The sequence below is a fragment of the Phascolarctos cinereus genome, unplaced genomic scaffold, assembly GCF_003287225.1.
Source record: "Phascolarctos cinereus isolate Bilbo 61053 unplaced genomic scaffold, phaCin_HiC Scaffold_5;HRSCAF=322, whole genome shotgun sequence".
Classification (NCBI taxonomy): domain Eukaryota; kingdom Metazoa; phylum Chordata; class Mammalia; order Diprotodontia; family Phascolarctidae; genus Phascolarctos; species Phascolarctos cinereus.
This window is the reverse complement of record NW_027555958.1, coordinates 374,778,837-374,801,810: the sequence shown is the minus strand read 5'-3', so window position 1 is coordinate 374,801,810 and position 22,974 is coordinate 374,778,837. Positions and strand designations below refer to the sequence as shown.

At 38.0% G+C, this 22,974-nt stretch overlaps 1 protein-coding gene and 1 pseudogene across 5 annotated transcripts in view; both read left to right on the top strand.

Moving 5' to 3' along the window:
* CD55 (CD55 molecule (Cromer blood group)) overlaps positions 1–18,328 on the top strand; it is a 33,047-nt gene extending 14,719 nt beyond the window's left edge. Inside the window, exons 7-11 of one of the 5 annotated variants that reach the window (XM_021003157.2) lie at positions 782–1,948; positions 3,579–3,599; positions 5,371–5,455; positions 7,803–7,879; positions 9,076–10,526. In XM_021003157.2, coding sequence (XP_020858816.1) covers positions 782–1,948; positions 3,579–3,599; positions 5,371–5,455; positions 7,803–7,851 — 1,322 coding nt within the window. In that variant the 3' untranslated portion in view covers positions 7,852–7,879; positions 9,076–10,526. Of the gene's footprint in view, positions 1–781; positions 1,949–3,578; positions 5,465–7,802; positions 10,527–16,886 lie in introns of those variants that run through there. The other 4 variants (XM_021003155.2, XM_021003158.2, XM_021003159.2 and 1 more) reach the window with 4 other exon arrangements.
* A 3,073-nt stretch (positions 18,329–21,401) lies between these two features.
* Positions 21,402–22,456, top strand: LOC110219686 (E3 ubiquitin-protein ligase RNF138-like; annotated as a pseudogene).
* The last annotated feature ends 518 nt before the right edge of the window (positions 22,457–22,974 follow it).

Genomic DNA, 22,974 nt, shown 5'->3' with positions numbered 1-22,974 from the left:
CCGAGGCCAAAGCACCTGAGGCCGTACAATCAGCGAGGGAGGTAAGACTAGATCCAGGGCACCTGATATGCATTCTAGGCTCTCCATGCTGCCCCAACAATTCCCAAAGTATAATTGTCCATATTCCTGGAAGTCCATTGGGCTCTTCCCAAGGGATCATAGGCTGGTCTAAAATATAAGGACGGGACTTGCTGATGTGTGGATTAAGTGTTCAGCCTGTCCAAGAAGCAGAGAGAGGAGAAGCAGCAGCATTTTACACAGAGTGACTTTTTGGCTCAGATTTGATTCGATCTAGACTCCTCATTTCATTGGTATTGATTGGGAAGCCCAAGTGAGGAAACTCCTTTTTCTGACTTTGCAGCAGCAAAATTTCACCACCCCAATTTGAAAACATGGAACAAAGATACTGACCATATCTGCTGTCAACTTGTATTATAAGCAGACATGATTATATTTCCGTCTATCAAATACACATTGAGACAAGAAGAGTGAAGACAGAAATCTCACTGAATGCAGTCCTCATTCCCTGTCCCGTTTATTCGTAGGCTCATAGATCTGTGTCCTAGAAAGGATCTCAGAAGCCACTTAGTCCAACCCCCTCATTTTACAGACGAGGAACCTGAGGCCCAGAAAGCTTACAAGGCTTACCAAGGTTACCCAAGGTAGTAAGCTTCTCAAAGTCAAGTCTGAGCACTTGGTGTAGAAAAACATATTCAGCTGATAAATGCTAACTTGGAAAGTAATAGTTAATTACTGTGTATGGTTGATGTTCCCTTTATAGAAACTACCACATTGGCCCCAACAGCAGAAAAATCAATCATAACAAAGGCACCAGCAACACCTGCCCAGGCAATGGAACAGGCCAGTGCAACGAACGCACCAGCAACACCTGCCCAGGCAATGGAACAGGCCAGTGCAACGAACGCACCGGCAACACCTGCCCAGCCAGTGGAACAGGTCAATGAAACGAACGCACCGGCAACACCTGCCCAGCCAGTGGAACAGGTCAATGCAACGAACGCACCGGCAACACCTGCCCAGCCAGTGGAACAGGTCAATGCAATGAACGCACCAGCAACACCTGCCCAGGCAATGGAACAGGCCAGTGCAACGAACGCACCAGCAACACCTGCCCAGGCAATGGAACAGGCCAGTGCAACGAACGCACCGGCAACACCTGCCCAGCCAGTGGAACAGGTCAATGAAACGAACGCACCGGCAACACCTGCCCAGCCAGTGGAACAGGTCAATGCAACGAACGCACCAGCAACACCTGCCCAGGCAATGGAACAGGCCAGTGCAACGAACTCACCAGCAACACCTGCCCAGGCAATGGAACAGGCCAGTGCAACGAACGCACCAGCAACACCTGCCCAGCCAGTGGAACAGGTCAATGAAATGAACGCACCGGCAACACCTGCCCAGCCAGTGGAACAGGTCAATGCAACGAACGCACCAGCAATACCTGCCCAGGCAATGGAACAGGCCAGTGCAACAAAGGCACCAGCAACACCTGCCCAGCCAGTGGAACAGGCCAGTGCAACAAATGCACCAGCAACACCTGCCCAGGCAATGGAACAGGCCAGTGCAACAAATACACCAGCAACACCTGCCCAGGCAATGGAACAGGTCAGTGCAACAAACGCACCAGCAACATCTGCTCCGCCAACGGAACAGGCCAGTGCAACAAACGCACCAGCAACATCTGCTCCGCCAACAGAACAGGCCAATGCAACAAACACTCCATCAAAACAGGCCCCACCACCAACACAGCAGGCCAGCACAACGAATGCTGCAACAACCCCCACCACACCAACAACCAAAAAATCCACCCCAACACGGAGTTCTACCAGAATTGTAACCACTCTTCGTTCTACCACAGCTGCATCTTTTCACATGACTAGACCTAGCTCAACAAAATTTCAAGGAAAAGGAACTATTCCTTCAGGTCAGCAGGCATGCTCTACTTTTTTTTTTTTAATCGTTGTAGTGAGTTTGAGTTGTAAAAAATGAGGTTTTACGATGTCCTGTTTTAAGATAATGGGTTGTATAGAATTGAATGGGTCAGATGAGGATGTTGGTTAAATGATCCCTGGCCCGTCAATGCCATAGAAGCTTTCTGCAGGTCCCCCAAATCCTCTGCACTGGCATCCTTGGATGGCATCTGGACAGAAAGTGAGAGAAAAACCATTAGACCATATGGGAAAAGAAAAGGAAAGTGGTGTCCTACTAAAAAACCGTTCCAAGCTAAGGTTGAGAAGGGAAATCCTAGCACTTAGAGAAGTTTCAGGGGACCATGGAACCCAGGAAGAGGCTTATACAGACCCATGTGGGTCTCCCCTTCATTATGTATTCTTGCATATGGCTCACCTGACTCTAAAACACATCCTATCCTCCCTTCTCTGTGTGTTCTGAATCTACCAATGGGAAATTCCAGTTTTATGATGAGAAACTATTTGAGAGGAAATGTTTCTTCAATATAAAATGAACTGACTCTTGTAGGGAAAAACTTAATAGCCCTTATGTTTTCTTCAAACTAGGACCCTAGATGAATTTATTCACCTCAGTAGGGTGGGCTCCTATATATACACATATATGTGTGTGTGTGTGTGTGTGTGTGTGTGTGTGTGTGTGTGTGTGTATGTGTGTATGTATAGGTAGGGATATTGTTATATATGTGTGTATGTATATGTGTATATGCATAGCTATATATACATATACACGTGTAATATATGGTATTTGATATATAATTGATACACATCAATATGTATTATGTATTATTATAGCGTATATATATAGATAGAGATGTTTGAGGATAAAACGAGGTCAAATTCTACGCTATTCAAACTTAGCCGAGAGTATGAGTCACTAGAGTACATGGCTATCCTGAGTTAAGGTACAATTTGTGATGGTTAAAGGACTCTTACGCTCCCATCATGACAGGTCGAGTCAAAACATAATTTGACCTTTACATTGTTTGCACGGGATTTATTTTCTAGTAATAATATCTAATGTCCCTACAGCACTTTAAGTTTTACAAAGTGTTTCTCTCAAAATAATCTTACGAGGTAGGAAAATTTCCTCAAATGAGATTTTATCATGAGCATTTTATAGAATTAGTTTATTTAAAGCTGATCTTCTCTCTAGATTTAGATGGGCCATACAGCACATTTGATGTGGAAGATAAAGGACTGGTCTAAGAATCAGGACAACCTGGGTTCAACCTGGTTCAGCCAGCAACCTGGTTCAAGTCCTATCTCTACACATGAGCTACATAACCCTGAGCAGGTTATCTGATCTGTAAAGTTCCAGGCAACCCTCTGAAACTACACATTGCAGAATGGTTGCTAATTTGTGTTCACCCTGATGAAATCATAGACCAAAAAAAATGTTTAAAGCTCTTGCCTTAGATAAAAATCTAGCATAAAATTTTAAAAGCTTTTAAATAGCATATTTTCTAAATATACAAATCTATTTTTGACATATTGTTGTATTTTAAATCTGCGCCATTGATTCTTCTAGAAGACATCAACATTTAACTCAAAATTTACTATTTTCTTTATTCGTTCCTTCTTCAGGTGCTGTCATCAATACGTATGGTAAGTTTGGCTGTCAGACATTCTTAAGAAGTTGTGATCCATGTAAGAAGTCTTTGCCTAAGGAAAGTGAAAGCTTAAGAGTATCAAAGATATATCAAGTAAATGGATGGTATGGACAAATACTGCTGAAATTCAGGAGGATTAAATGCTCCTGGGTACTTGATATGTTCCAGATTTCTTCCAAAAGAACTCCAGTAAGATGGATCTGCTTCAAATTAATCAAATCATATTAAGTGTCCACCTTGTGCAGAGCAGTCTATGGGGTGATGTGGAGAAGTCAGAAGGAATTAAGATACAGTTCTTGTCTTCAAGTAATTTATAATCCATTGCACAATTCCTCCTTTACCTGACACTATGTATGCTGCCTAGATCAGGGGTGAGGAACCCGTGGCCTGAAGGCCATGTGGGATCCTCTAGGTCCTCAAGTGTGGCCCTTTGATGGAATCCATTCATGGCTGCACTTGGGGACTTAGAAGACCCCATGTGGCCTCAAGGCCACAGATTCCCCATCTCTGGCCTAGATAGACGATTCATAAGTATAATCAGCTTTAAACTATAGCCATTACATTTTTATGCCTTTTAATTGTGTTAGTACAACTTGACTTCTATAAAAACAGGTTATTCAGATTATTTTTTTTTACTTCAGTTAAAATTTAAATTTGAAAAAAAATGCTATATTCAAAGTTTATAAAGAGAACATTTAATGATGAGAATGAGCAAAAACCTTGTCAGAGACCTTGGTTCACAGTATGAATGTAAATCCTGGCCAAACTGGCTCTTGAAAATTCCACCAGTGGAAAAAAAAGTGAGGGGAGGGAAGGATCAAAATATCAACCAGGATGAACAAGAAAGCCATCTGGATTGCAGGGTAGAACTGGAGAGATGGTGGAGAGTTATTCTCGGGTACGTGGATCTGGAGAATGTCCCTTTCTGCCATCTTCCTCTCACATACTCCAAGGCACAGACTAAACACTAACTTCTTTGTGCACATACCTGCATGACTGTAGAAAGGTTTTAAACCTGTGCATTGTTGATTTAGAAGGGATGGGAAGGGGGTGGGGAGAGGTTGGAATATCTTTGCCTTTTAATCATTCACAATTTCTGCCATGCTGATGCTAACACATTTCATATTGCAGTAGAATTTCAGAGAGGATTAATTATGGTGAAGGAAGGAAGGAAAGAAGGAAGGAAGGAAGGAAGGAAGGAAGGAAGGAAGGAAGGAAGGAAGGAAGGAAGGAAGGAAGCCGGGCAGAATGGAGTAAGGGATGTAAAGGATGGCCAGAAGCAGAGACTAGGTAGTTAAGGTTGTGTGGGAAGGGTGATCTCTGAAAACATCATGTGAGATTTTAACTTAACTTGAAATGTTTCATACGAAAAACAAGAGTTCATTTTGTAAAACAATCCCTTCCATAGTAGGAAGCAGAGAGAACATCCTAACAATGATGATTCTTGGATGACCAAAAGCCCTTAAAAAACTGAGGACAGAGGTGATAAATTTTATAATTCTGCTGATCAAAAAATAGATCAGATATCACTGGAGGATATCAATGTTTAATTTTAAAAGTGGGAGGACAAGCTAATCTGAGAAATGGGTATTAGATATTCAGTCTCAAACCTGAGGATTCAGGAAGGTATCTAAGAAGTCTGGCTCATGTCCTCTGTTTTGTTTGATTTTGAATCGTTTCAGAACAACGTTTCATAATCAAGATACCACATTTAATGTTTTTCCTTTCCACACCTAACTTGGTTATCAAAATGTTTTTCTTTCAAGGAATAGGTGGTGGTCTCATAGTAATGGCTGTTCTAATAGTACTTCCGGTTTTCATCAAGCTTCTTTTTAACTCTGGGAAATCAGGGTGAGCCAAAATTCAAAAGTCTTTTTCTTCTTTTGATTTGTTAGCATCTTCCAGCATAAAACTCAGGTTGGGTGCTACCCCTGCCAAAAACTTACAGATTATTATTGTGCTTTGATATGTGAATGCCATTTCTTCTTTCTATAAACAACGTCTAATTACTCTCTTTAAGACTATACTCATGACTCAAGTGTATGCAGCAACACAATTTGCACTAGTAATTCAAGGAAATTTTAAAATGAGGGCGGTTTATTTATTTGTTTTTCCTGCTGCATAAAAGGAAAAATGCTAAATGTTCTGATTTTCCATTAATTCTTCAGTTTACTTCATGATGTTGGTTGTGTTTCACAACTTTTGCTCATCTGAAACAGGAAAACATAAACACTCCTGTAGCTGCTGTATTTGGGTCTGCTTTTGAATGGAACTATTTGCTAATAAATAAACATTTTTGGTTTTCTCATGGCGCTTTGATTGAAAATCTCAAGGTCACACAAGTTATTGTGTATTAGACATTAGGATTTTGCTTTAGGCAGAATCTCTGGGCTCCAGGCCTGTCTCCAATGCACATGGCTGTGTGACTGTGGGAAATCAGTTAACTTCTCTGTGACCCAGCCAATTTGGTAAGGCCACTATAGTTATAGACAAGCTCCAAGCTGTAGCTGTGGAAAAAACTTTCACATCAGGAATTCCCTACACTGGTGAAATGAGAAGTCCTGACCATCCTACAGGCCCTCAAATAATTTATTTTTTAAAACAAATTTAAAACACTTAAATGTGATATTAAGATAATTAACTGTATTTTAATTTCACAAGTAGTTATTTAAAACACAAGTATCAAACATTTTGATTATTTTAAATGTTTTCATTTCTTTAATTTTTTTTTAGTTACTTTTTCTGGCAAATTTTAGGTGAGGGGATTTATTCATTCATTTGCAGCTGGAAGGGACCTTAGAGGTCACTGAATCCAGTTCTTCCCCATTTTAAAGATGAGGAAACTGAGACACAGAGAGGTTAAATTACTTGCCCAGGATCTCATAGCTCTCAGGCAGGATCTGAAGCCAGGCCTCCCTGATTCCATATCCAATACCCTATCCACCATACCACATTGTTTAGACATTACTCCTAAAACTGTAACTATAGTTTTTGACTCTTGTTTTATTAGCCAAAATATGTCTGATGTAAACATATATGACACTTCTGAGTCATGTAAAAGTACCTAAGTGTGTTGGTTCAGCTGCCTTTCAGTAGTTTCTCTAGAAATACAATTTTTAGTGTCACTTTTATATAGTTTCTTATATTCCTTGCTGATTTCATTTTATGATGTATTCATTATTCACTTATCACCTAAAAGCCAGTGATTTATTTTTTCTTGTAGGGGTAGGGGAGAATTGCCAATTTTTCCTCATTTTCTCTAAAATCTGACACTATTCTATTTATAACTGATTCAATTAGAATGCCTGTATGTCACCCTTTTTTTTCCTGTGAAGAAAAACACTGTGAGAACATGTATTTGTTCTTTGGTGAATCTTCTGTGGTATTTAAATGGCAACATTGGTACCATCATAGATGGGCTCACAGGATTCAGAGTAGAAAAGCCTATAAAGTTCTTCTAGTCCAACCTCTTAATTTTATAGATGAGAAAGGCTAGTAAGTAGCAGAACTGATATTTTAAAAACCCAACCTTTGCTAACCCCAGGGCTCTTTTCACTGTAATGTATTGTTTTACAGCAAGCAAACCTGCTTCTCTAAGTGTAGGGAACATTCATGAAAACTAGCAATGAAGGGAATTTTAATTCCTCTCTCACTTAAATATGGAACCACTCCTTACTCTGGGTGTAACCAGCAGGGGGATGGAGCTGACTTTACGTTATTGGACATTAATAGCATTTTGCTTTGCATTCTCTAGTAGAAGTGGGTCTGTGGCAGTTGTTCAGTGTGGGAAAAAATAGACTTTAGGAAGTTAAAGTTCACTTATTTTCAGCTTCTCATTAACAGTTAACAAGGCTTACTTCAAAGGGAGTGAACTGGTTTAAAAAACAGAGGGGGCTTTGGATGGGAACTGAGGAGATCTGGGTCCTAATCTTGCCTCCCTTACTAACTAGTTATATGGCCAGCTTTTCTGGATCTTGATTTTCTCATCTCTAAAATTGAAGGAAGGTAGATTAAATCATTGCTAAGACCCTTTCCAGTTTTAAGATTCTGAGTACAATGGGTGTAGTAGTGACTTTCATATGTTGATAATTTTGTTTGGAATTGGGATAAGTACTGCAAAGAATGACTTGATTTTTCTTTTAGATTAAATATACCCTTACCTAATTCACTTAGCTATTTTCCCTCCTCTGCTATTCAGCTCTTACGATATTCATGAAATCAACAGAGAACTTAATGTTCTTACCTGATAAAAAGGAGATGGGCAAGCCCGCAAAAGTAAGAATTTTTGGTAAAATGAAAAATGTCTGTTCTTATCATGGCTCTTTTCTGCAGCTCCTAAAATGTTAGTCAAGAGATTTGATTTGGGACTTTTCCATATCTGATATTTATTCTATATTCTATATTCTATTTTATGTAGAATATTCTATATTCCATATTCTGACATTTACTACCAGATATGCTTTCATTTTAGTTTTCTTCTTTTGACTAAACACACAAATCATTAGAATGTTTATTCATTAATTCTTTACAATTCTACAATAAATCTTTCATCTTTTTTATCATAGCAAATAATGCTGGGGAAAAGTGGGCTGTATATTAGAGCTTATGCATACATATATTTTTTATTATCCTGCTTGTTATAAATGGAATGCTATTGGCCTGCATTTAACATGTTACTTCTTTTTCTTCACAGTTTTAAAGTTTCGGATGCTTTCAAAAATACTAACATTTTTACAGGTATTTTTGGAGTTTTTGAAAGAGATCTAAGAGGCATCAATTACAGCAGAATAGAATTTGGCTCCTTTTCTTCCAACATATACTTCTTCCAATAAATAATAATAATAGCTAGTATTTATATAGCACATTAAAGTTGGCAAGCACTTTACAAATATTTTCTCATTTCTTCTCCTCAGCATCTTGGGATATAGTAGTTATTATTATCCCCATTTTACAGATCAAGAAATTAAGTTATAGAAGTGCTCTGTCCAGGGTCACACGGTTAGTAAGTTCTGAGGCCAGATTTGAATTCAGGTAATAATCTGATTCCAGGTCCAACATTCTATTCTGTGCACTGCTCTGCTGAGCTACCTCACTTGGGTACACATTGCACACACGTATGCATACACCATGCCTTACTCCCGCAGAACACTGCTTACCTGAAAGAACTCAACCTGGAAACTTGTTTTAAATTTTTCTGTGTTACTCAAAAGAAACATAAGAAATGAATTCTCATCTTTTAAATCAATAATTCTACAGCTGCTGAACAAAGGTACCTCCAAGAAAAGTTATCCATAATACCTGGTCTACTGCTTTTCCATTATCTACAACATTCTTTTTAATGAATATCCTTTACGCTCAATGCTTGATGTTTTATCCCACTAACTGTACAAAACTAATGCTTAATTCAGGCTCTTTAGTTGAAAAAAGCAAGCAGTCTGTGATCCTGTGTTGATTTTTTTTTAACTTTGCAGGAAATACATGTATAATCTTGGCACTGCTGATTATGAAGCTATTAATGACTGTCTAACTAACAGCAAAAAAGAAGAGTTAAGGAAGACAGTTCTTTTGCACAGACTCTATCTAATTCCGCTAGGGTGCTCATGAGAAGTGGATGTAATTTTCTCCATTATTCCCCGCCTTTCTGCAAATGGAATTTTCTTATTGGGCTTGGTATTTGAATGAAGTAAAGAAAGGAGTCAGTCTCAGAATCTTACTCTGAAAACCAGCTTCTGAAAACACTAGCAATTTGCAGTTTTGCAGACTGTTCCCTTTTATCTAAATGTGTAGCCAAGGACTGAATCTTGCTTACCTTAGAACATGAGTCACCCAAAAACCACTCGACCAAAATCTATTCAAAATCAGCTGGTTTTCACTGGTGATTTGATACCATTTTAATTCTTACCTCTAAGGCCAATACACTAGTTTCTTCACTTCAGCTGCATGACATCTTCCCATGCCTTTGTCCTTATAACGGTATCAGAAATAGAAATCTTCAGTCTTAAGAAGACTTTAATTAGGCATTGAGGGTAATTTTTTTTTTAATATTAGGATGAGATTTTGTCACACTTTATGCAAAACTGCCAGAAAGAGTGGCTGAATTGTCCAATCCTCCTTGCTGTTGATCAAATTCAAAAGAAGAAAACCCAAATGAAAAGTTAGTCATCTTTTCCTGTTGTCCTTAGGATCTGATTAATGATGTTAACACAAATAACAAAGGAAAGTGTGATTACCTATGACTTCTTGGTGTTTTTGACTTGCCCAGGACTCTAGAAATGAGGAATTGCAGGTTTCTCCTTTCTGTAGAATACATCAGCTGGCACTTTTGTCCATAATCTGTCTGGGGAAAAAAAGCCTATGAAAAGGATGCTTCTGACTTAGTGCCTAAGTTAAACTAGTTTAATTTTTATATCCAGAGATTGTATAAAAGTGAATTTTTTAAAGAAAGAAAAAGGTTATGTACTTTTGAAATAATATATTCATAACCAAATTGTATATTTTGTTGTCTTGTAATTTAAAATTTATTTATTTACATCAGTGAGTAAAGTTTTACATATGTACTGTGAAAGTTCACATGTTCAAGATTTATGAGGAGAATCTTATTTTCCCAAAATAAAAATAAGTAAATGAATGTTTGATGATGATTTTATACTATCAATTTGCTAAACTATTTCATTACATGTGAGTAAATGATACATCTGTTTGCACTACTATATAATAAGATTTTAAAATAAGGTATATTGTTTCCACCCAAGTAGTAGTTGGGGATTTTAAAACAAACTAGGTTGTTGTTTTTTTAAAGTTTACGATACAAATTTGGCATTGTTGAGCACTACTTACCTCACAAGATTATTATAAGGAAAGCAATTTGTGAACTTTAAAGTATTTGTTGACTTCAATAAATATGAGTTCTTATTGTAGCTTACAGCTCCTGACAGAGGTGTGATGCTGTTGTTGATGTAGGGGAAGAGGGAAGGCTCAAGGGACCACTCATGGTTTTCTATATTACACCAAACTCCAATTCCTTTTAGCACTGATTCATCCCATGACCAGAAGCAGCCATGGGTTTATCATTCCCAAGTGCAAAGTCACCCATATGGTTAGCCAGAATCAAGAAGGACAGATCTGCACATATTCTGTGGGATAGCCCAGTTTTAGAAAAATAATGATAATCATAATAATTAGAACTGTCAAAAATAGAACAGCTTGACTCACAAATTGTGAATTTCTCCGTCTTTAGCAATGTTTAAGCGGAAGCTGGACAACCATTTGCTGGGACATGCTTTAAGAAGAATTTAGACTAAATAACTGTGAGAATTGGCCTATTGCTAGGCCCTACCTGACAAGAAGTGACTGGATGTTTGACCACTAATTGACCCACCTATGTGCTGGAATGTTCCTATGAACCCAGCAACAGTCTTGGTCAGCTACATTTACAGTTAGGAATATATGTTAGCAAACCATCAGTTTAGGAAACTGCATCAAATGCAGGTCTGGAAGATTTGCAAACTATTAATCATGGTGTCCTTTTAGCTGATAGGGGAGAGAAGGTTTGCAGACCAGACCATTGACTAGGCACCTTCTAACTCAGTCCTTGTGAATCTGCCCAGGCTGAGACCCAGAAGATCTGGGCTCCTGATCAGTATACATATCCCATTACACATCTTAAGCGCCTCTTAGACTTTAGGGTAAGAGAGCATACCTGTGAGGAATAAACTGCCTGTCTGTGACCCTTGGAGCACTTATGTTCTTTCTTAGTACCTCCTCATCTACAATGCCTTCACAAAAATCCTCAGTCTCTTGACCTCTGTGACCTCTAAGGATCCTTCTAGTTCAAGGATTCTATGATAATTCATTGGCTGAAACCCTGATAACATTCCTTACTACATTTTCAGACTTGGGGAAATTCAGCTCTCTTAAAGTTTGCCTGAACCAGGTACAAATACACTTTGATGTTTATTTATGTTTCTCTGTTAGGGTTAGCTAAGTTGTGATAGCTGTAATGCATTTCATAATGTCTGATGTATAATTTCTATACCTCGCTCATAGTAGATACATAAGGATATATTTGTTGGAATTTTGCAAACTGCAAATGCCATCCTTCATTTCTGAATGAATTGGCATGGCTGGCTAGAAAAATTATCTAGGGAAAACTATAAACTCCTTGAGCAAAGATCCTACTGTCTTTTTAAAAAAATATATTTTATTTTTAATTTATGAAATAAAACAAGCATTTCTATAACATAGTAGAATAAAAAAGAGATTGCACAGGAAACTGCAAATCTAGTATGTACAACTTGCTATTCCTTTTAAATATATAATAAAGTTATCATATAAACTTCTTTTATTTCCTTTTTTCCTCCCCCCCACCCTAGAGAGGGTTACCATTGGACACAAGTATGTATGTATGTGTGTGTGTGTATGTATGTATGTAAAAGCATTCTATACATACTTCTATTTATCAGTTCTTCCTCTGGATGCTGATAGCATCATCCTTCATGTGTTCTTTGTAGTTAATTTGGGTATTTATAATAGGCAAAATGACTTAGTCTATCAAAATTGTTCTTCCCACAGCATTCCCTAATTGACAGGCACCCCCACAATTTCCATTTCTTTGCCCCCACAAAGAGAGCTGCTATAAATATTTTAGAACATACAGGTTCTTTCCTTTTTTCCCTATCATCTTTGGAAATAGACCTAGCAGTGAAAGGGCACGCCTCAAGGCCATTTTCCTTGCCAGTAATCAATTTACTTACAGATAAAGAGAACTCTTTAAAAATACTCAGGTTCATACTAACTTTATTTTCCTGGTTGTCTGCGTTGTTGTTTGTCACTATTTTGATTTACACCCTAAATTTGTAGCTACCCTTGCATCTGCCATCCTAATCAGCCAATCGCTGACTTAAAATACAGTACTTGGGAACTAGAGAAGTAAAACATCACTGACGTCTTAGAAATTGGGGCCTTTTCTCTATAAAAAGAGGCCAGTAAGCTATCAGTAGTGTTGCAACTTCGATTAGCTCTCTGGGGAGCTGTCTCCTTCCCAGATGTGAGCTGAGCAGAAATTGCAGGCCTCTTTGCTGCCTGGTTAGCTAGTTAGTAGATGCTGTATTCGAGACACAAGCCTGAGGAACCATAACACCCACATCTCTAATTCTCCTGAGACTTCTGCTGGCTTTAAAGAATAAATCTATTTAGGATACACATTCATGGACTGTTCTTCCTTGCGGGTGTGTTCGCTAAGTTAACAAAAGAAAAAAAAATCACTCATTTAGAGATAAATTGCTGCTAAATGTAGAAAATATGATGAGCTGATTGATTTTATAAAAACATGGACAGACTTGAATAAAATAATGAAGAATGAAATGAGCAGAACCAAGAGAACATTGCATACATTAATAGCAACGTTGTTCAAAGAACAACTCTAAATGACTAAGTTATTTGGAGTATTATTTTCAAATCAACCACAAAGGAAGATACTGTCCACATACAGAGAAAGAACTGATAAATAGATGTGTGCTTAGTATGGTTTTACACATGCACAGAATGTGTGTGTGTGTGTGTGTGTGTGTGTGTGTGTGTGTGTGTGTGAGAAATGGTGGCCTTCTCTGGTATGGGGTGAGGCGAGAGGGAGGGACGCAGTATGGAACTTAAAATGTAACAAAAAATGTTCTAAAATAAAATAAAATATATGGAATGTAATATGTATTACTTCTACCAAAGGTGATAAACAGTTTTATATCCCCCCCCAAAATGTGATAGACTGGAGATTGATTCATTCTTTTTTTATTCATTCCTTCAGTAAACATTTATTAAGCACCTACTATATGCCAGGCATTGTGCTAAATGCTTCAGATATAAAAAGAGGCAAAAGACAAGGAGCCCTTAAGGGACTTACAATCTAGTTATTCCTTCAGACCTAAATAAACACTAATCTAACTGGTACCAGGAAGAGTGATTTTTGCCTTCCTGGGATCTGAAAGACACACTGGATTAGGGAACAGGATTTTTTTTCCCCTTTTATTTTTGGCTAGCATTTTGTGTGTGTGTAACTCCTATCCAAGCTTCTTGTTATAAATTGATCTTGCAGACAACTGTAGGAAATAAGTAAAAAATAGATTTCTGGGAGACAATTCTCAGTAACCAGCAAAAATGGGAGCTCAGCAGTTACACTCAATGTGGTCAATGACCTCTGGATTCAGAAAGCGAGAGTTAAACTCCAGGAACTGCCTCATTTTGCCTTTTTTTCCCATATAATTATAATTTCCATAAACTTTCTGCTAGGGGGTTGTTACCACACAGCATGTCGAGTTGTTTTTGAGTGGTGTCCAACTCTTCATGACCCCATTTGGGGTTTTCTTGGCAAAGATACTGGAGCAGATTGCCATTTTCTTCTCCAGCTTATTTTACAGAAAAAAGAAACTAAGGCAAACAGGATTAAGTGACATGCCCAAGGTCACAAACTAGTAAGTGTCTGAGGCGGTATTTGAACTCAGGTCTTCTTGACTCCAAGGCCAATGCTCTATCTACAATGCCACCTAGCCACCCTGTATCAAACAAAATAATCCACCACTTCTGGGACCTTCCTTCAAGCCTACAAATAAGCTCACATCTCCTTAATCTTTAACCAACCTTCCCTTGTCCCTGTCACCTCAAAGTATCGTCTATATTTCTCTTCCTTACTACAAATCCCTATAAAATCCAGTCTACATTCAGTGATCCATTTTATCACCATTTGCTTCTCAGTCCCTTGCAGTTTGACTTCTGACCACACTGCTCTACCAAAATTGCTCCCTCAAAGGTTCCCAATGACCTTCTTTGCAAATTTAGTGTCCTTTTTCCAGGCTTCATGATTTTTGACTTTTCTACATGATTGAATGCTGTTAGCCTACTACTTTCTTATTTTTTCTCTTTCCCCTGGCTTCTGTGACACTGCTTTCTCTTATTTCCCCTCCAGCATGTGTCGCTGCTTCTTCTTGGTCTCCTAAGCTGGTTCACCAACTTACTTTTGAAAACATAGTCATCTCAAGTTTCTATTATAGTTCTTTCCTTCCCACACACTATCCTTTAATGATTTTATGCATTCACTTCTCCCCTGAGTGAGAGGGCTGCATTTCCAACAGATTTTCTCCACCTGGATGACTGATGGCATATACTATTCAACCTGTCCTAAAAAACATTTATTCCTCCTTAGTCTGACCTTTAAGACTATACACAATCTGGTTCCCACCTACTTTTCCAGCATTGTTTTTCATTACTGAAGCCTGGAGTCAAGAAATCTGGAGTTCAGTTCCCATCTCTGACATTTACTGTAACTGTGTGTACCTGGGCAAATCACTTAACCTCTCTCTGCCTCAGTTTCCTCAACTGTAAAATGAGGTTAATAATTGCACTTACCTCGAAGGGTTATTGTGAGGATCAAATGAGATGATCTGTGAAGCACTTAGCACAATGCTTGGCATGTAACAGGAACTTAATAGATCTTTTCTTCCTTCCTTCCTTCCTTCTTCCTTCCTTTTTCCTTCCTTCCTGATTCCAGGCTCAGCCTTCTATCCATTGCCTCACCTAGCTGTCTCTATGTGGTTGGCACTTAATATATGTTTATTGAATTAACTGAATAATTATAATTTGAAATGGAAACAGCATTATATGACACTGGTATATCAGAATTTGTCCAATCATTCACCAACTGTTAGATTTTTAAGTTGTTTCCAGTTCTTTGGGGGAAAAAATCAAAATGTTACAAATTGTGACACAAATTTTTTAAATAGCCTTTTTTATGGTGACATTCCCAATAGTGAATATATTTATAACTTTCGTAATGACAGATTCAAATGATTTGCATAAATTATCTCTTAAAATGGATTGGTCTGTAGTACTAATTCAAATGATGGTAGTAACTGCAAAAGATGACCTGTACTTGATATGTGACACCAATCTGACAGATTTTTAAAGAACTGGTTAAAATTATAAGATGGGGAAAATGTGTAATTTGAATCCCTACAGAATTAGAGAACAATCAGTGAAACCTCTTTTAGTAGGAACACTGGAATTACCCCAGAGAGTCTGACATGTTAGGTAAACTGACGGAATCCACAACAAAGGGTAATACTTTTGCACATAACTTATTTGGAGAAAGGCAACATGGTTTCTATAAAAGGAAATCATGCCTAATTATCAGTGTTTTCTAAAGAGGCAATTATGCTTGTAGACAATGGACAACTCATAAGTATTTATTTAGACTTTCTAAAAGACACTCACATTGCAAGCCATTCTGTCAAGAGCAATGGAATACTAACCATCCCAATTTTGCCAGCTCATCAGGAATTTTACTTAGTTTGGGTTTTGAGCCAAGGAAAGAATCCACACTCATTACCTGGTTGATAGGGCAAATATAGTCAGCAGAAACATGTACACTCCACTTGTAGTCATTTCTGAACTCCAGATTCCCAAACACACTGGAACACATCTGCTTAGGTCAAAACTAAACTTCCTTTAGCTTAGGAAGCTAAACTATGGTCATTACAGGAGCTAGTAGAAACCTCATTTGGATGGCTTGTCAACTTAGTGTTAGGAGCTCTAATGAGTGGGAGAATACCAGGCAGTATTACAGCTGTTACAATTCTATCCACAGTTATGATTCTATCTAGAGTCTACAGACATTTCTGGCTTTGATCTAGCTCTGAAGGACTAGCTAAATATAGTATGACCATAAACATTGTATAAAAAATAATAATTTTTTTTTAATTAACAGCCTGTTTCATATGTATCAAAGGGCTTTTCTCCCAAACATAATTGACAATCGAATGTAACTTATATGCCTTCTTTCTTATATTCATGTTATAATTGATATTTTTTCTTCTTTCATTTTTGCCACTTTTCAAGCAAATTAAGCATGTAACCAATCATATTTTACAAGCCTTCACAATCATTGAGTGTACTTAAACAAATTAAAACAGATAATACTCCTATGTATGTTACAAAACATTTTCTTCCATTTATTCTTTTTATTACAGTTCTCTAATCACAAACATTTTATATAATTAAAAACAAAAATATTAAAATTATTCTTTTTAAACAAAAAAGGGGGAATCTGGGTTATTACCCCTCATTGATGATTGATTATTAATTTTTGAGAATTGGCTATTAATTTTTATAATTGGCTATTTATTTTCTAAATATTAACAAAGATGAGTACACTCAAGCCTAAAAACATCCAGAGGCCCGGATCCATCACTGGATCCATTACTAACAAGGGGACGAGGGTGTGCTTATATTTTTTCAGAAAACTTTGATAAACCTGCCTGGATACTGGAGAAAAAATGTCAGAGCATGTATAACAACTCACAGCTCGAATGCAGACTATGAAAATTTGGGGGAAGTGCAGAAGGAGCCAATCTACAGTGACGAGTCGCCTTCCCACATAGAGGCCAAGTGAAAGCTCCCTTTCATCAAGTGATGGAAGACTCCTGAACTTGTATTTTTAGCAATAGTAGCTTTACTTTCTGCTCAAGTGTGTAATGTACAGAATGCTCAGCACTGGACTTCTTTTTCCTTTTCCACCCTGGTTGCAACCTATCACAAATATGGACAAATTGGGACTATATATATACAAATAACACCTGTATATTCGGAAGACAAGAAGATCCCTATCTCCTGGACAAAGTCAATGTTACGATTACCCTCAGATCTCTAGCATCCAGGACACCTATACATTTTTTAAAAATTTAGCAACAATATTGAATTATGTCTTTTCCTTGTTACATCATTTGTTAATACTAGTTTGTCTAATGGATATGTAAATTTTATTCAATCTAATACTATTTTTGAATTGGAATGTTACTTGTGTCAATTGTACTCTCAAACAATGTATTGATCATAATGACTATATTGTACTTTTGGTAAAACAATAATCATTTGTTATTTTCCCTACTAATATTTCACATCAGTAGTTCCAGAACTCTGGAAAATGTGCTCCTAAAATTATTATTTCCTCCTTAAGTCAATCAAAACCATTTATTGGTCTCCTTATTATTGGTTTAATCATTGTTGTTTCTTTTATTATATCTACTACTGTTTTATCTATTGTGCTACAATCTGAAATTTAAACTGCATAATTGCTTAGCAATGTTTAGTACCTAAAGCACAAGAAGCTATTGATTTATTGTATAAAGTCAATTTATTAGAGCAATCAGCATTGTAAGTTAGAACCCTTGAAAACAAGGTTGCTATTGCAATGTGATTATAGATTATTTACATTACCATGCTACCTATGATGCTTCAGATCCTAATACCACATGAGACAAGAGACGTGCCTGCCTATTGAGGGCATGGCACAACCTTAATATTACCCTCAATATTAATACCCTTCATGATATTACTGCCAATTTTGAACTGCTCAGTATGCTAACAATTGGTCTGCGGTTTTACAACATTAAATTTAAATAGATACTATGATGCAACAAAAATTGGATGTTTCAGAGCAGTCAGTGATAGCTTTAGGAAGACAAATAGAACAATTAATAATACACTTCAATTTGAAATGTGATTATAGCTGTTCTTCTATTTGTGTAACCCCATATGTGTATTCAAATTTTACTAATGCTAATGTAACCATTGAACAAATATTAAATAAGCTCCAAGGTGCATGGCACTCTGACAATATTACCTGGGATATTAACCAGCTATCCAAAATACAATATGAAATTGCTGATTCTTGTATTGATGGTATTGATCCTAAATATACTGCAAACAAATCATTAGATTGGATTGATCAACTTAATCCTTTTAAGAATGTATTAAGTTTGCTATTGCATTTTTTTACCTTGGCTATGTTTTGTATAAATTTTGTGTTTCCTCCTTCCCTGCTTGTTAAAATACACTCACCTTCTTTAGGTGAGATTTTTTCATCCCTTCATCTTCTCAAGTTAAATAGTCAGAGGGGAGAGATTGTTGAGGGCTTGCACTGATGGGTTTGAGGATTTAGGTCAGGCTGGGTTGTTCCTGTTCCTGTCCATTATCTAAGAGCCACCTCGGTCAGGACGTAGGCTCTCCAACCTCTTCCAGGCACTGTCTGTCCCTTGAGAAGGTGAAGGATTTTCAATAAACCTTGAAAGATAACAGGAAGCGAGGAGACGACTCCGGGGGGGACTCCCCCCAGTTACTGTTACCATGAGAAAAATTATTGTTGATAATTAGCTTTTTCTACTCTGGGTTCTGTTCCCATGAACGGGGTATAAAACCTCTAGCTCTCATATCAACAAATGGAACTGGTTCTGAACCTGTTACCCACCTGGCCTGCATATCTCTTTATCTCTCTCATACTCTACCGGCAATTAAACACAGTCATGGACACAGGAATCCGCAACAAGGCTCAATCCTTGAAGTCTGGCTGCTACAGTCATTTTTTTCTTTTTGATTTGTTGCTTCCATCCTGTAATTTTATGCCAGAGAACTCTCTAAAAGCATTAAATTTAGGGGTGGCTCTTGTCTAGGTTTCCCCAAATGTGGTTAGTAGAATCCCCAATTCCTGTGCAAGAACTCAATGTATAATTGACTTAATTTTATCCCTTACAGAAAATGTGTAAGATTCAAAGGACTTATAGAAGCCTATGAAAACATGCAGAAATATAAATATTTAAATATGAATCTCCCCTAGAAGGTAAACACACTTGTGGCGGGGGTGGGGAGTCAGGGGAAGGAAAGAGTTGAATTTACCTTTGTTATTACCTTTACCTTTACTATTCCTAAAAAAAAGTATTGCAAAAAAATTCAATAAGGGATAAAATATTTTGGAGTTCTCCAGTGTAACCCTTCAGATGAAGGCATGATCTTGCAGAAATTTTATGTACAAGGCTGTAAGAACATTAAGCACACATAGAATAGGAAAGATAAAACATCCTCAACAGCTGCCTCAGGGTGAAGGTCTTATTAGGACCAGATGTGAAACAGAAGCATAAGAAAGAAGCAACTCCAAGAAGTTAGAATATGGATTGCTTCATGAAAGACAAATAGTGTTTCAAAGGCACATTACAAAGACTTTCAATGGCCAGATCTCCCAGGAAGGACCTCAAATAAAAAGCTTTTTTTTTATTTTTGAGAAATGGAATCATCATGTGATTGCCATTATAGAAAGAAAAAAAAAAGAAAGTATAAAAGGTAGGTCATTTCTTTGGATAAAGAGCTGGCTTTCCAGAGTGCTGGGACTAGTCAATGTTTTCAAAAGGTGGGATGCACAATAAAATCTCCAAGTTTATAAGACTTAAGAGCCACTAGATAGTGAAATTGTAACCTGATTTAAACTTGTCTTTTTTTTTGTGAGGCAATTAGGGTTAAATGACTTCCCCAGAGTCACACAGCTAGTAAGTGTTATGTGTCTGAGGTTGGATTTGAACTCAAGTCCTCCTGACTCCAGGGCTGGTGCTCTATCCACTGCACCACCTAGCTACCCCAAGTCTTGGCATTTTAAAAGAACATTAAAACCAAGAGTTCCACTGTGGATAAATGTAACATAATACATTTTTAGAAAAATGTAACTCCCCTTTCCCCCTCAAAGAAAAACAATCAAAACCAAACTTATAAGATAACATAATGTGATCAATTGTTTTACAAGAAAGGGAATTTGGAATAATTTTCGGCTGATTCTTGAAAGCATCAGCCTAATATGCTGCCACATCTAAAATGACCAAGAAAATCCAAGGGATCATCAAGAGAACATTGGAAATTTGATTCAATTCAATAATCCTTTCTCCAGATTTTATCACCATGCCTCAGCTGCCTTCTCCCTCTAACCAGTGATCCCCTTCTCCCATTGGTGAGTGCTTCCTTGAACCTCCTTTTTGAGGAAGGGCCTAGACCTGTTATCCTTCTTCATCACCACCATCTTACATCCCTTTCCTACCACACACTGACTTTTCCCATTTTCCTCATTTGAATGTAAGCTCCTTAGAGGCAGATACTGTCTGTTAATTTGCATTTGTATCTTTAGCACCTACCATTTGGCTTGGCACACAATGAGCATTTAATAATTGTTTGTTTACTATTTACCCACTGAGTAATCATTTATTTACCTCTTACTATATGACAAGTACTATGCTGGGTGCTGAGGAGACAAAGGAAAAAAAAAACAAGTAGTCTCTACCCTCAAGGAGCTTTGGTTGTCCATCCTTTCAAAGAGGACCAATGACAAGATGGGGTGATGTCTTGACTTGTGAATGAATTTGATTTAATTGAGGCAGAGCTGCACAAAGTTTTCAGCCTCACTCTTTCTTCCAGTCATGAAAGTTCAATGGCAAGACAAAAGTCAAGACAATTATCGATGACCTGGGATGCATTGCATGATCTTGGCATCTTCAATGTCTGACCAAGCTCTAAGCACTCCACAACGCCTGCTTTGGCCACCTTCTTGGCCATTGGAACAAATTGTTGTCATCTGCCCACTCTGCTGGGCAAAGTCTTGACATGCTTGGGGTAGAAACCCTCAACTTAATGACAGGTTTGAGGCCTGTCAGTCACCCTCAGCTGATTTAGCCCATCTGCCAAGATGGTTTACCAGGGTGTGGCTGGTGCACATACTACAGCTTCTTGGAGCCACAGATGAGAGTTGGGTGATAGGTGGATGAGTAGCCCTAAAAGGGGCTCAGCAAGCCTTCACACCAGAGGTGCTGGTCCTCCCTGAACACCCCATACACACCTAGGAGTGTGTATAGAAAATTAAGTACTTTATACAAGATAACACCCTCTGCCTCCCCTGAGTGCATGCTGTCATCCTTACCTCCCACCAGTCCTGCACCATGGCCAGATGCTCTCCACTGCCACATCCTATACTGAAGATGATTTCTACTGCCCGGCCTAATGGGAGGTGTTCAAAACCCCAGTTCAGATTGCAGCCGATCAACATGTTTTTGGTTTTTTGTAGAAAGTGTTTCCTGACTTCCATAAAAAAAAAAAGTGGGATACACTGTCCCTTCTATTATAGAAATGTATCTAGAAGAGAGCAAGCATGTCCTGAACAGGTCCTCACTGTCAAAAATTTCATAAAGAAATTTTCTGGTAGCTGCAGATGCTGTGCAAAATAGATAAAATTCTATTGCATCAGATAGCATTAGAAATCTTGTAAATAATGTCAGAATGAATAGGGAGCGTCTTCCATCATTCCAAACTTTTACATCTCTCAAGATTCAGTAGGGAATAAGTGGCAACTAGGTGGCTCAGTGGATAAGCTCCAGCCTTGGAGTCAGGAGGACCTGAGTTCAAATCCGGCCTCAGACACATGACACTTACTAGCTGTGTGACCCTAGGCAAGTCACTTATCCCTTATTGCCTCACCAAAAGGCAAAAAAAAAAAAGTTCAGTAGGGAATAGTACAAGGAGTGAGACATCTATATCTCATAGAGACCTACTGAGGAGATACAAATTCTCCTAGGCATCCCATATTTAAGTGTGTTTTTACAAGACAACATTTACTGGGTCATTACAACGATAGTCATTTCTAGGGGCAGCTACATGGTGCAGTGGATAGAACTCTGCCCTTGGAGTCAGGAGGATCTGAATTCAAATCTGGTCTCAAGACACTTAACACTTACTAGCTGTGTGACCCTAGGCAAGTCATTTAACCCCGATTGCCTCACCTAAATTAAAAAAAAATACAATAGTCACTTCTTTTGATTGTCCCTGTGTGTGACATGTCCTATTTGTGTATCTCTTCCATGGGGAGATCCTAGATTACTATAGATTACTAGAAATGTTGTTAGCCATCCAAATTAAAGATATTATGGAGAATTTCTGAACCTTCAGTTCTATGAAGAAATCCAACATCAAACTGCTGTTGAAGAATCTTATCAAGTAAATTTCTGAAGGCTTTAGTCATTTGCATCTTTAAGTGCCATCTTTAAGTGAAAAACTACATGAATTCATGTTTCAATAATGTCCTATGTATATTGATAGAAATTCAGTCTAAAAAAAATAAAACAATATAGACAAAATAATTTCAGAGCAGAGGACAATAGCAACGAAGGAGATGGGGACAGGCTTCCTCTGGAAAGTGTGGTATTCTTTCCTGAGGAGGCGCAGAGCCAAGATGGCGGAGTGAAAGCAGTGACCTGCTTGAGCTCTCCCCCAAACCACTCCAAATACCTATAAAAAATGGCTCTAAACAAATTCTAAAGCAGCAGAACCCACAAAAAGACAGAGTGAAACAAATTTCCAGCTCAAGACAGCCTGGATGGTTGATCAGAAAGGTATATCATGCTGGGCTGGGACAGGAGCACAGTTCGGCATGGGCGCACAGGCAAGGCAGGCCTCAGAAAACCTGGAGCAGGCCTCAGAGGACTGAATCACAGGCAGCTGTGGCAGTTTCCAGACTTCTCAACCCA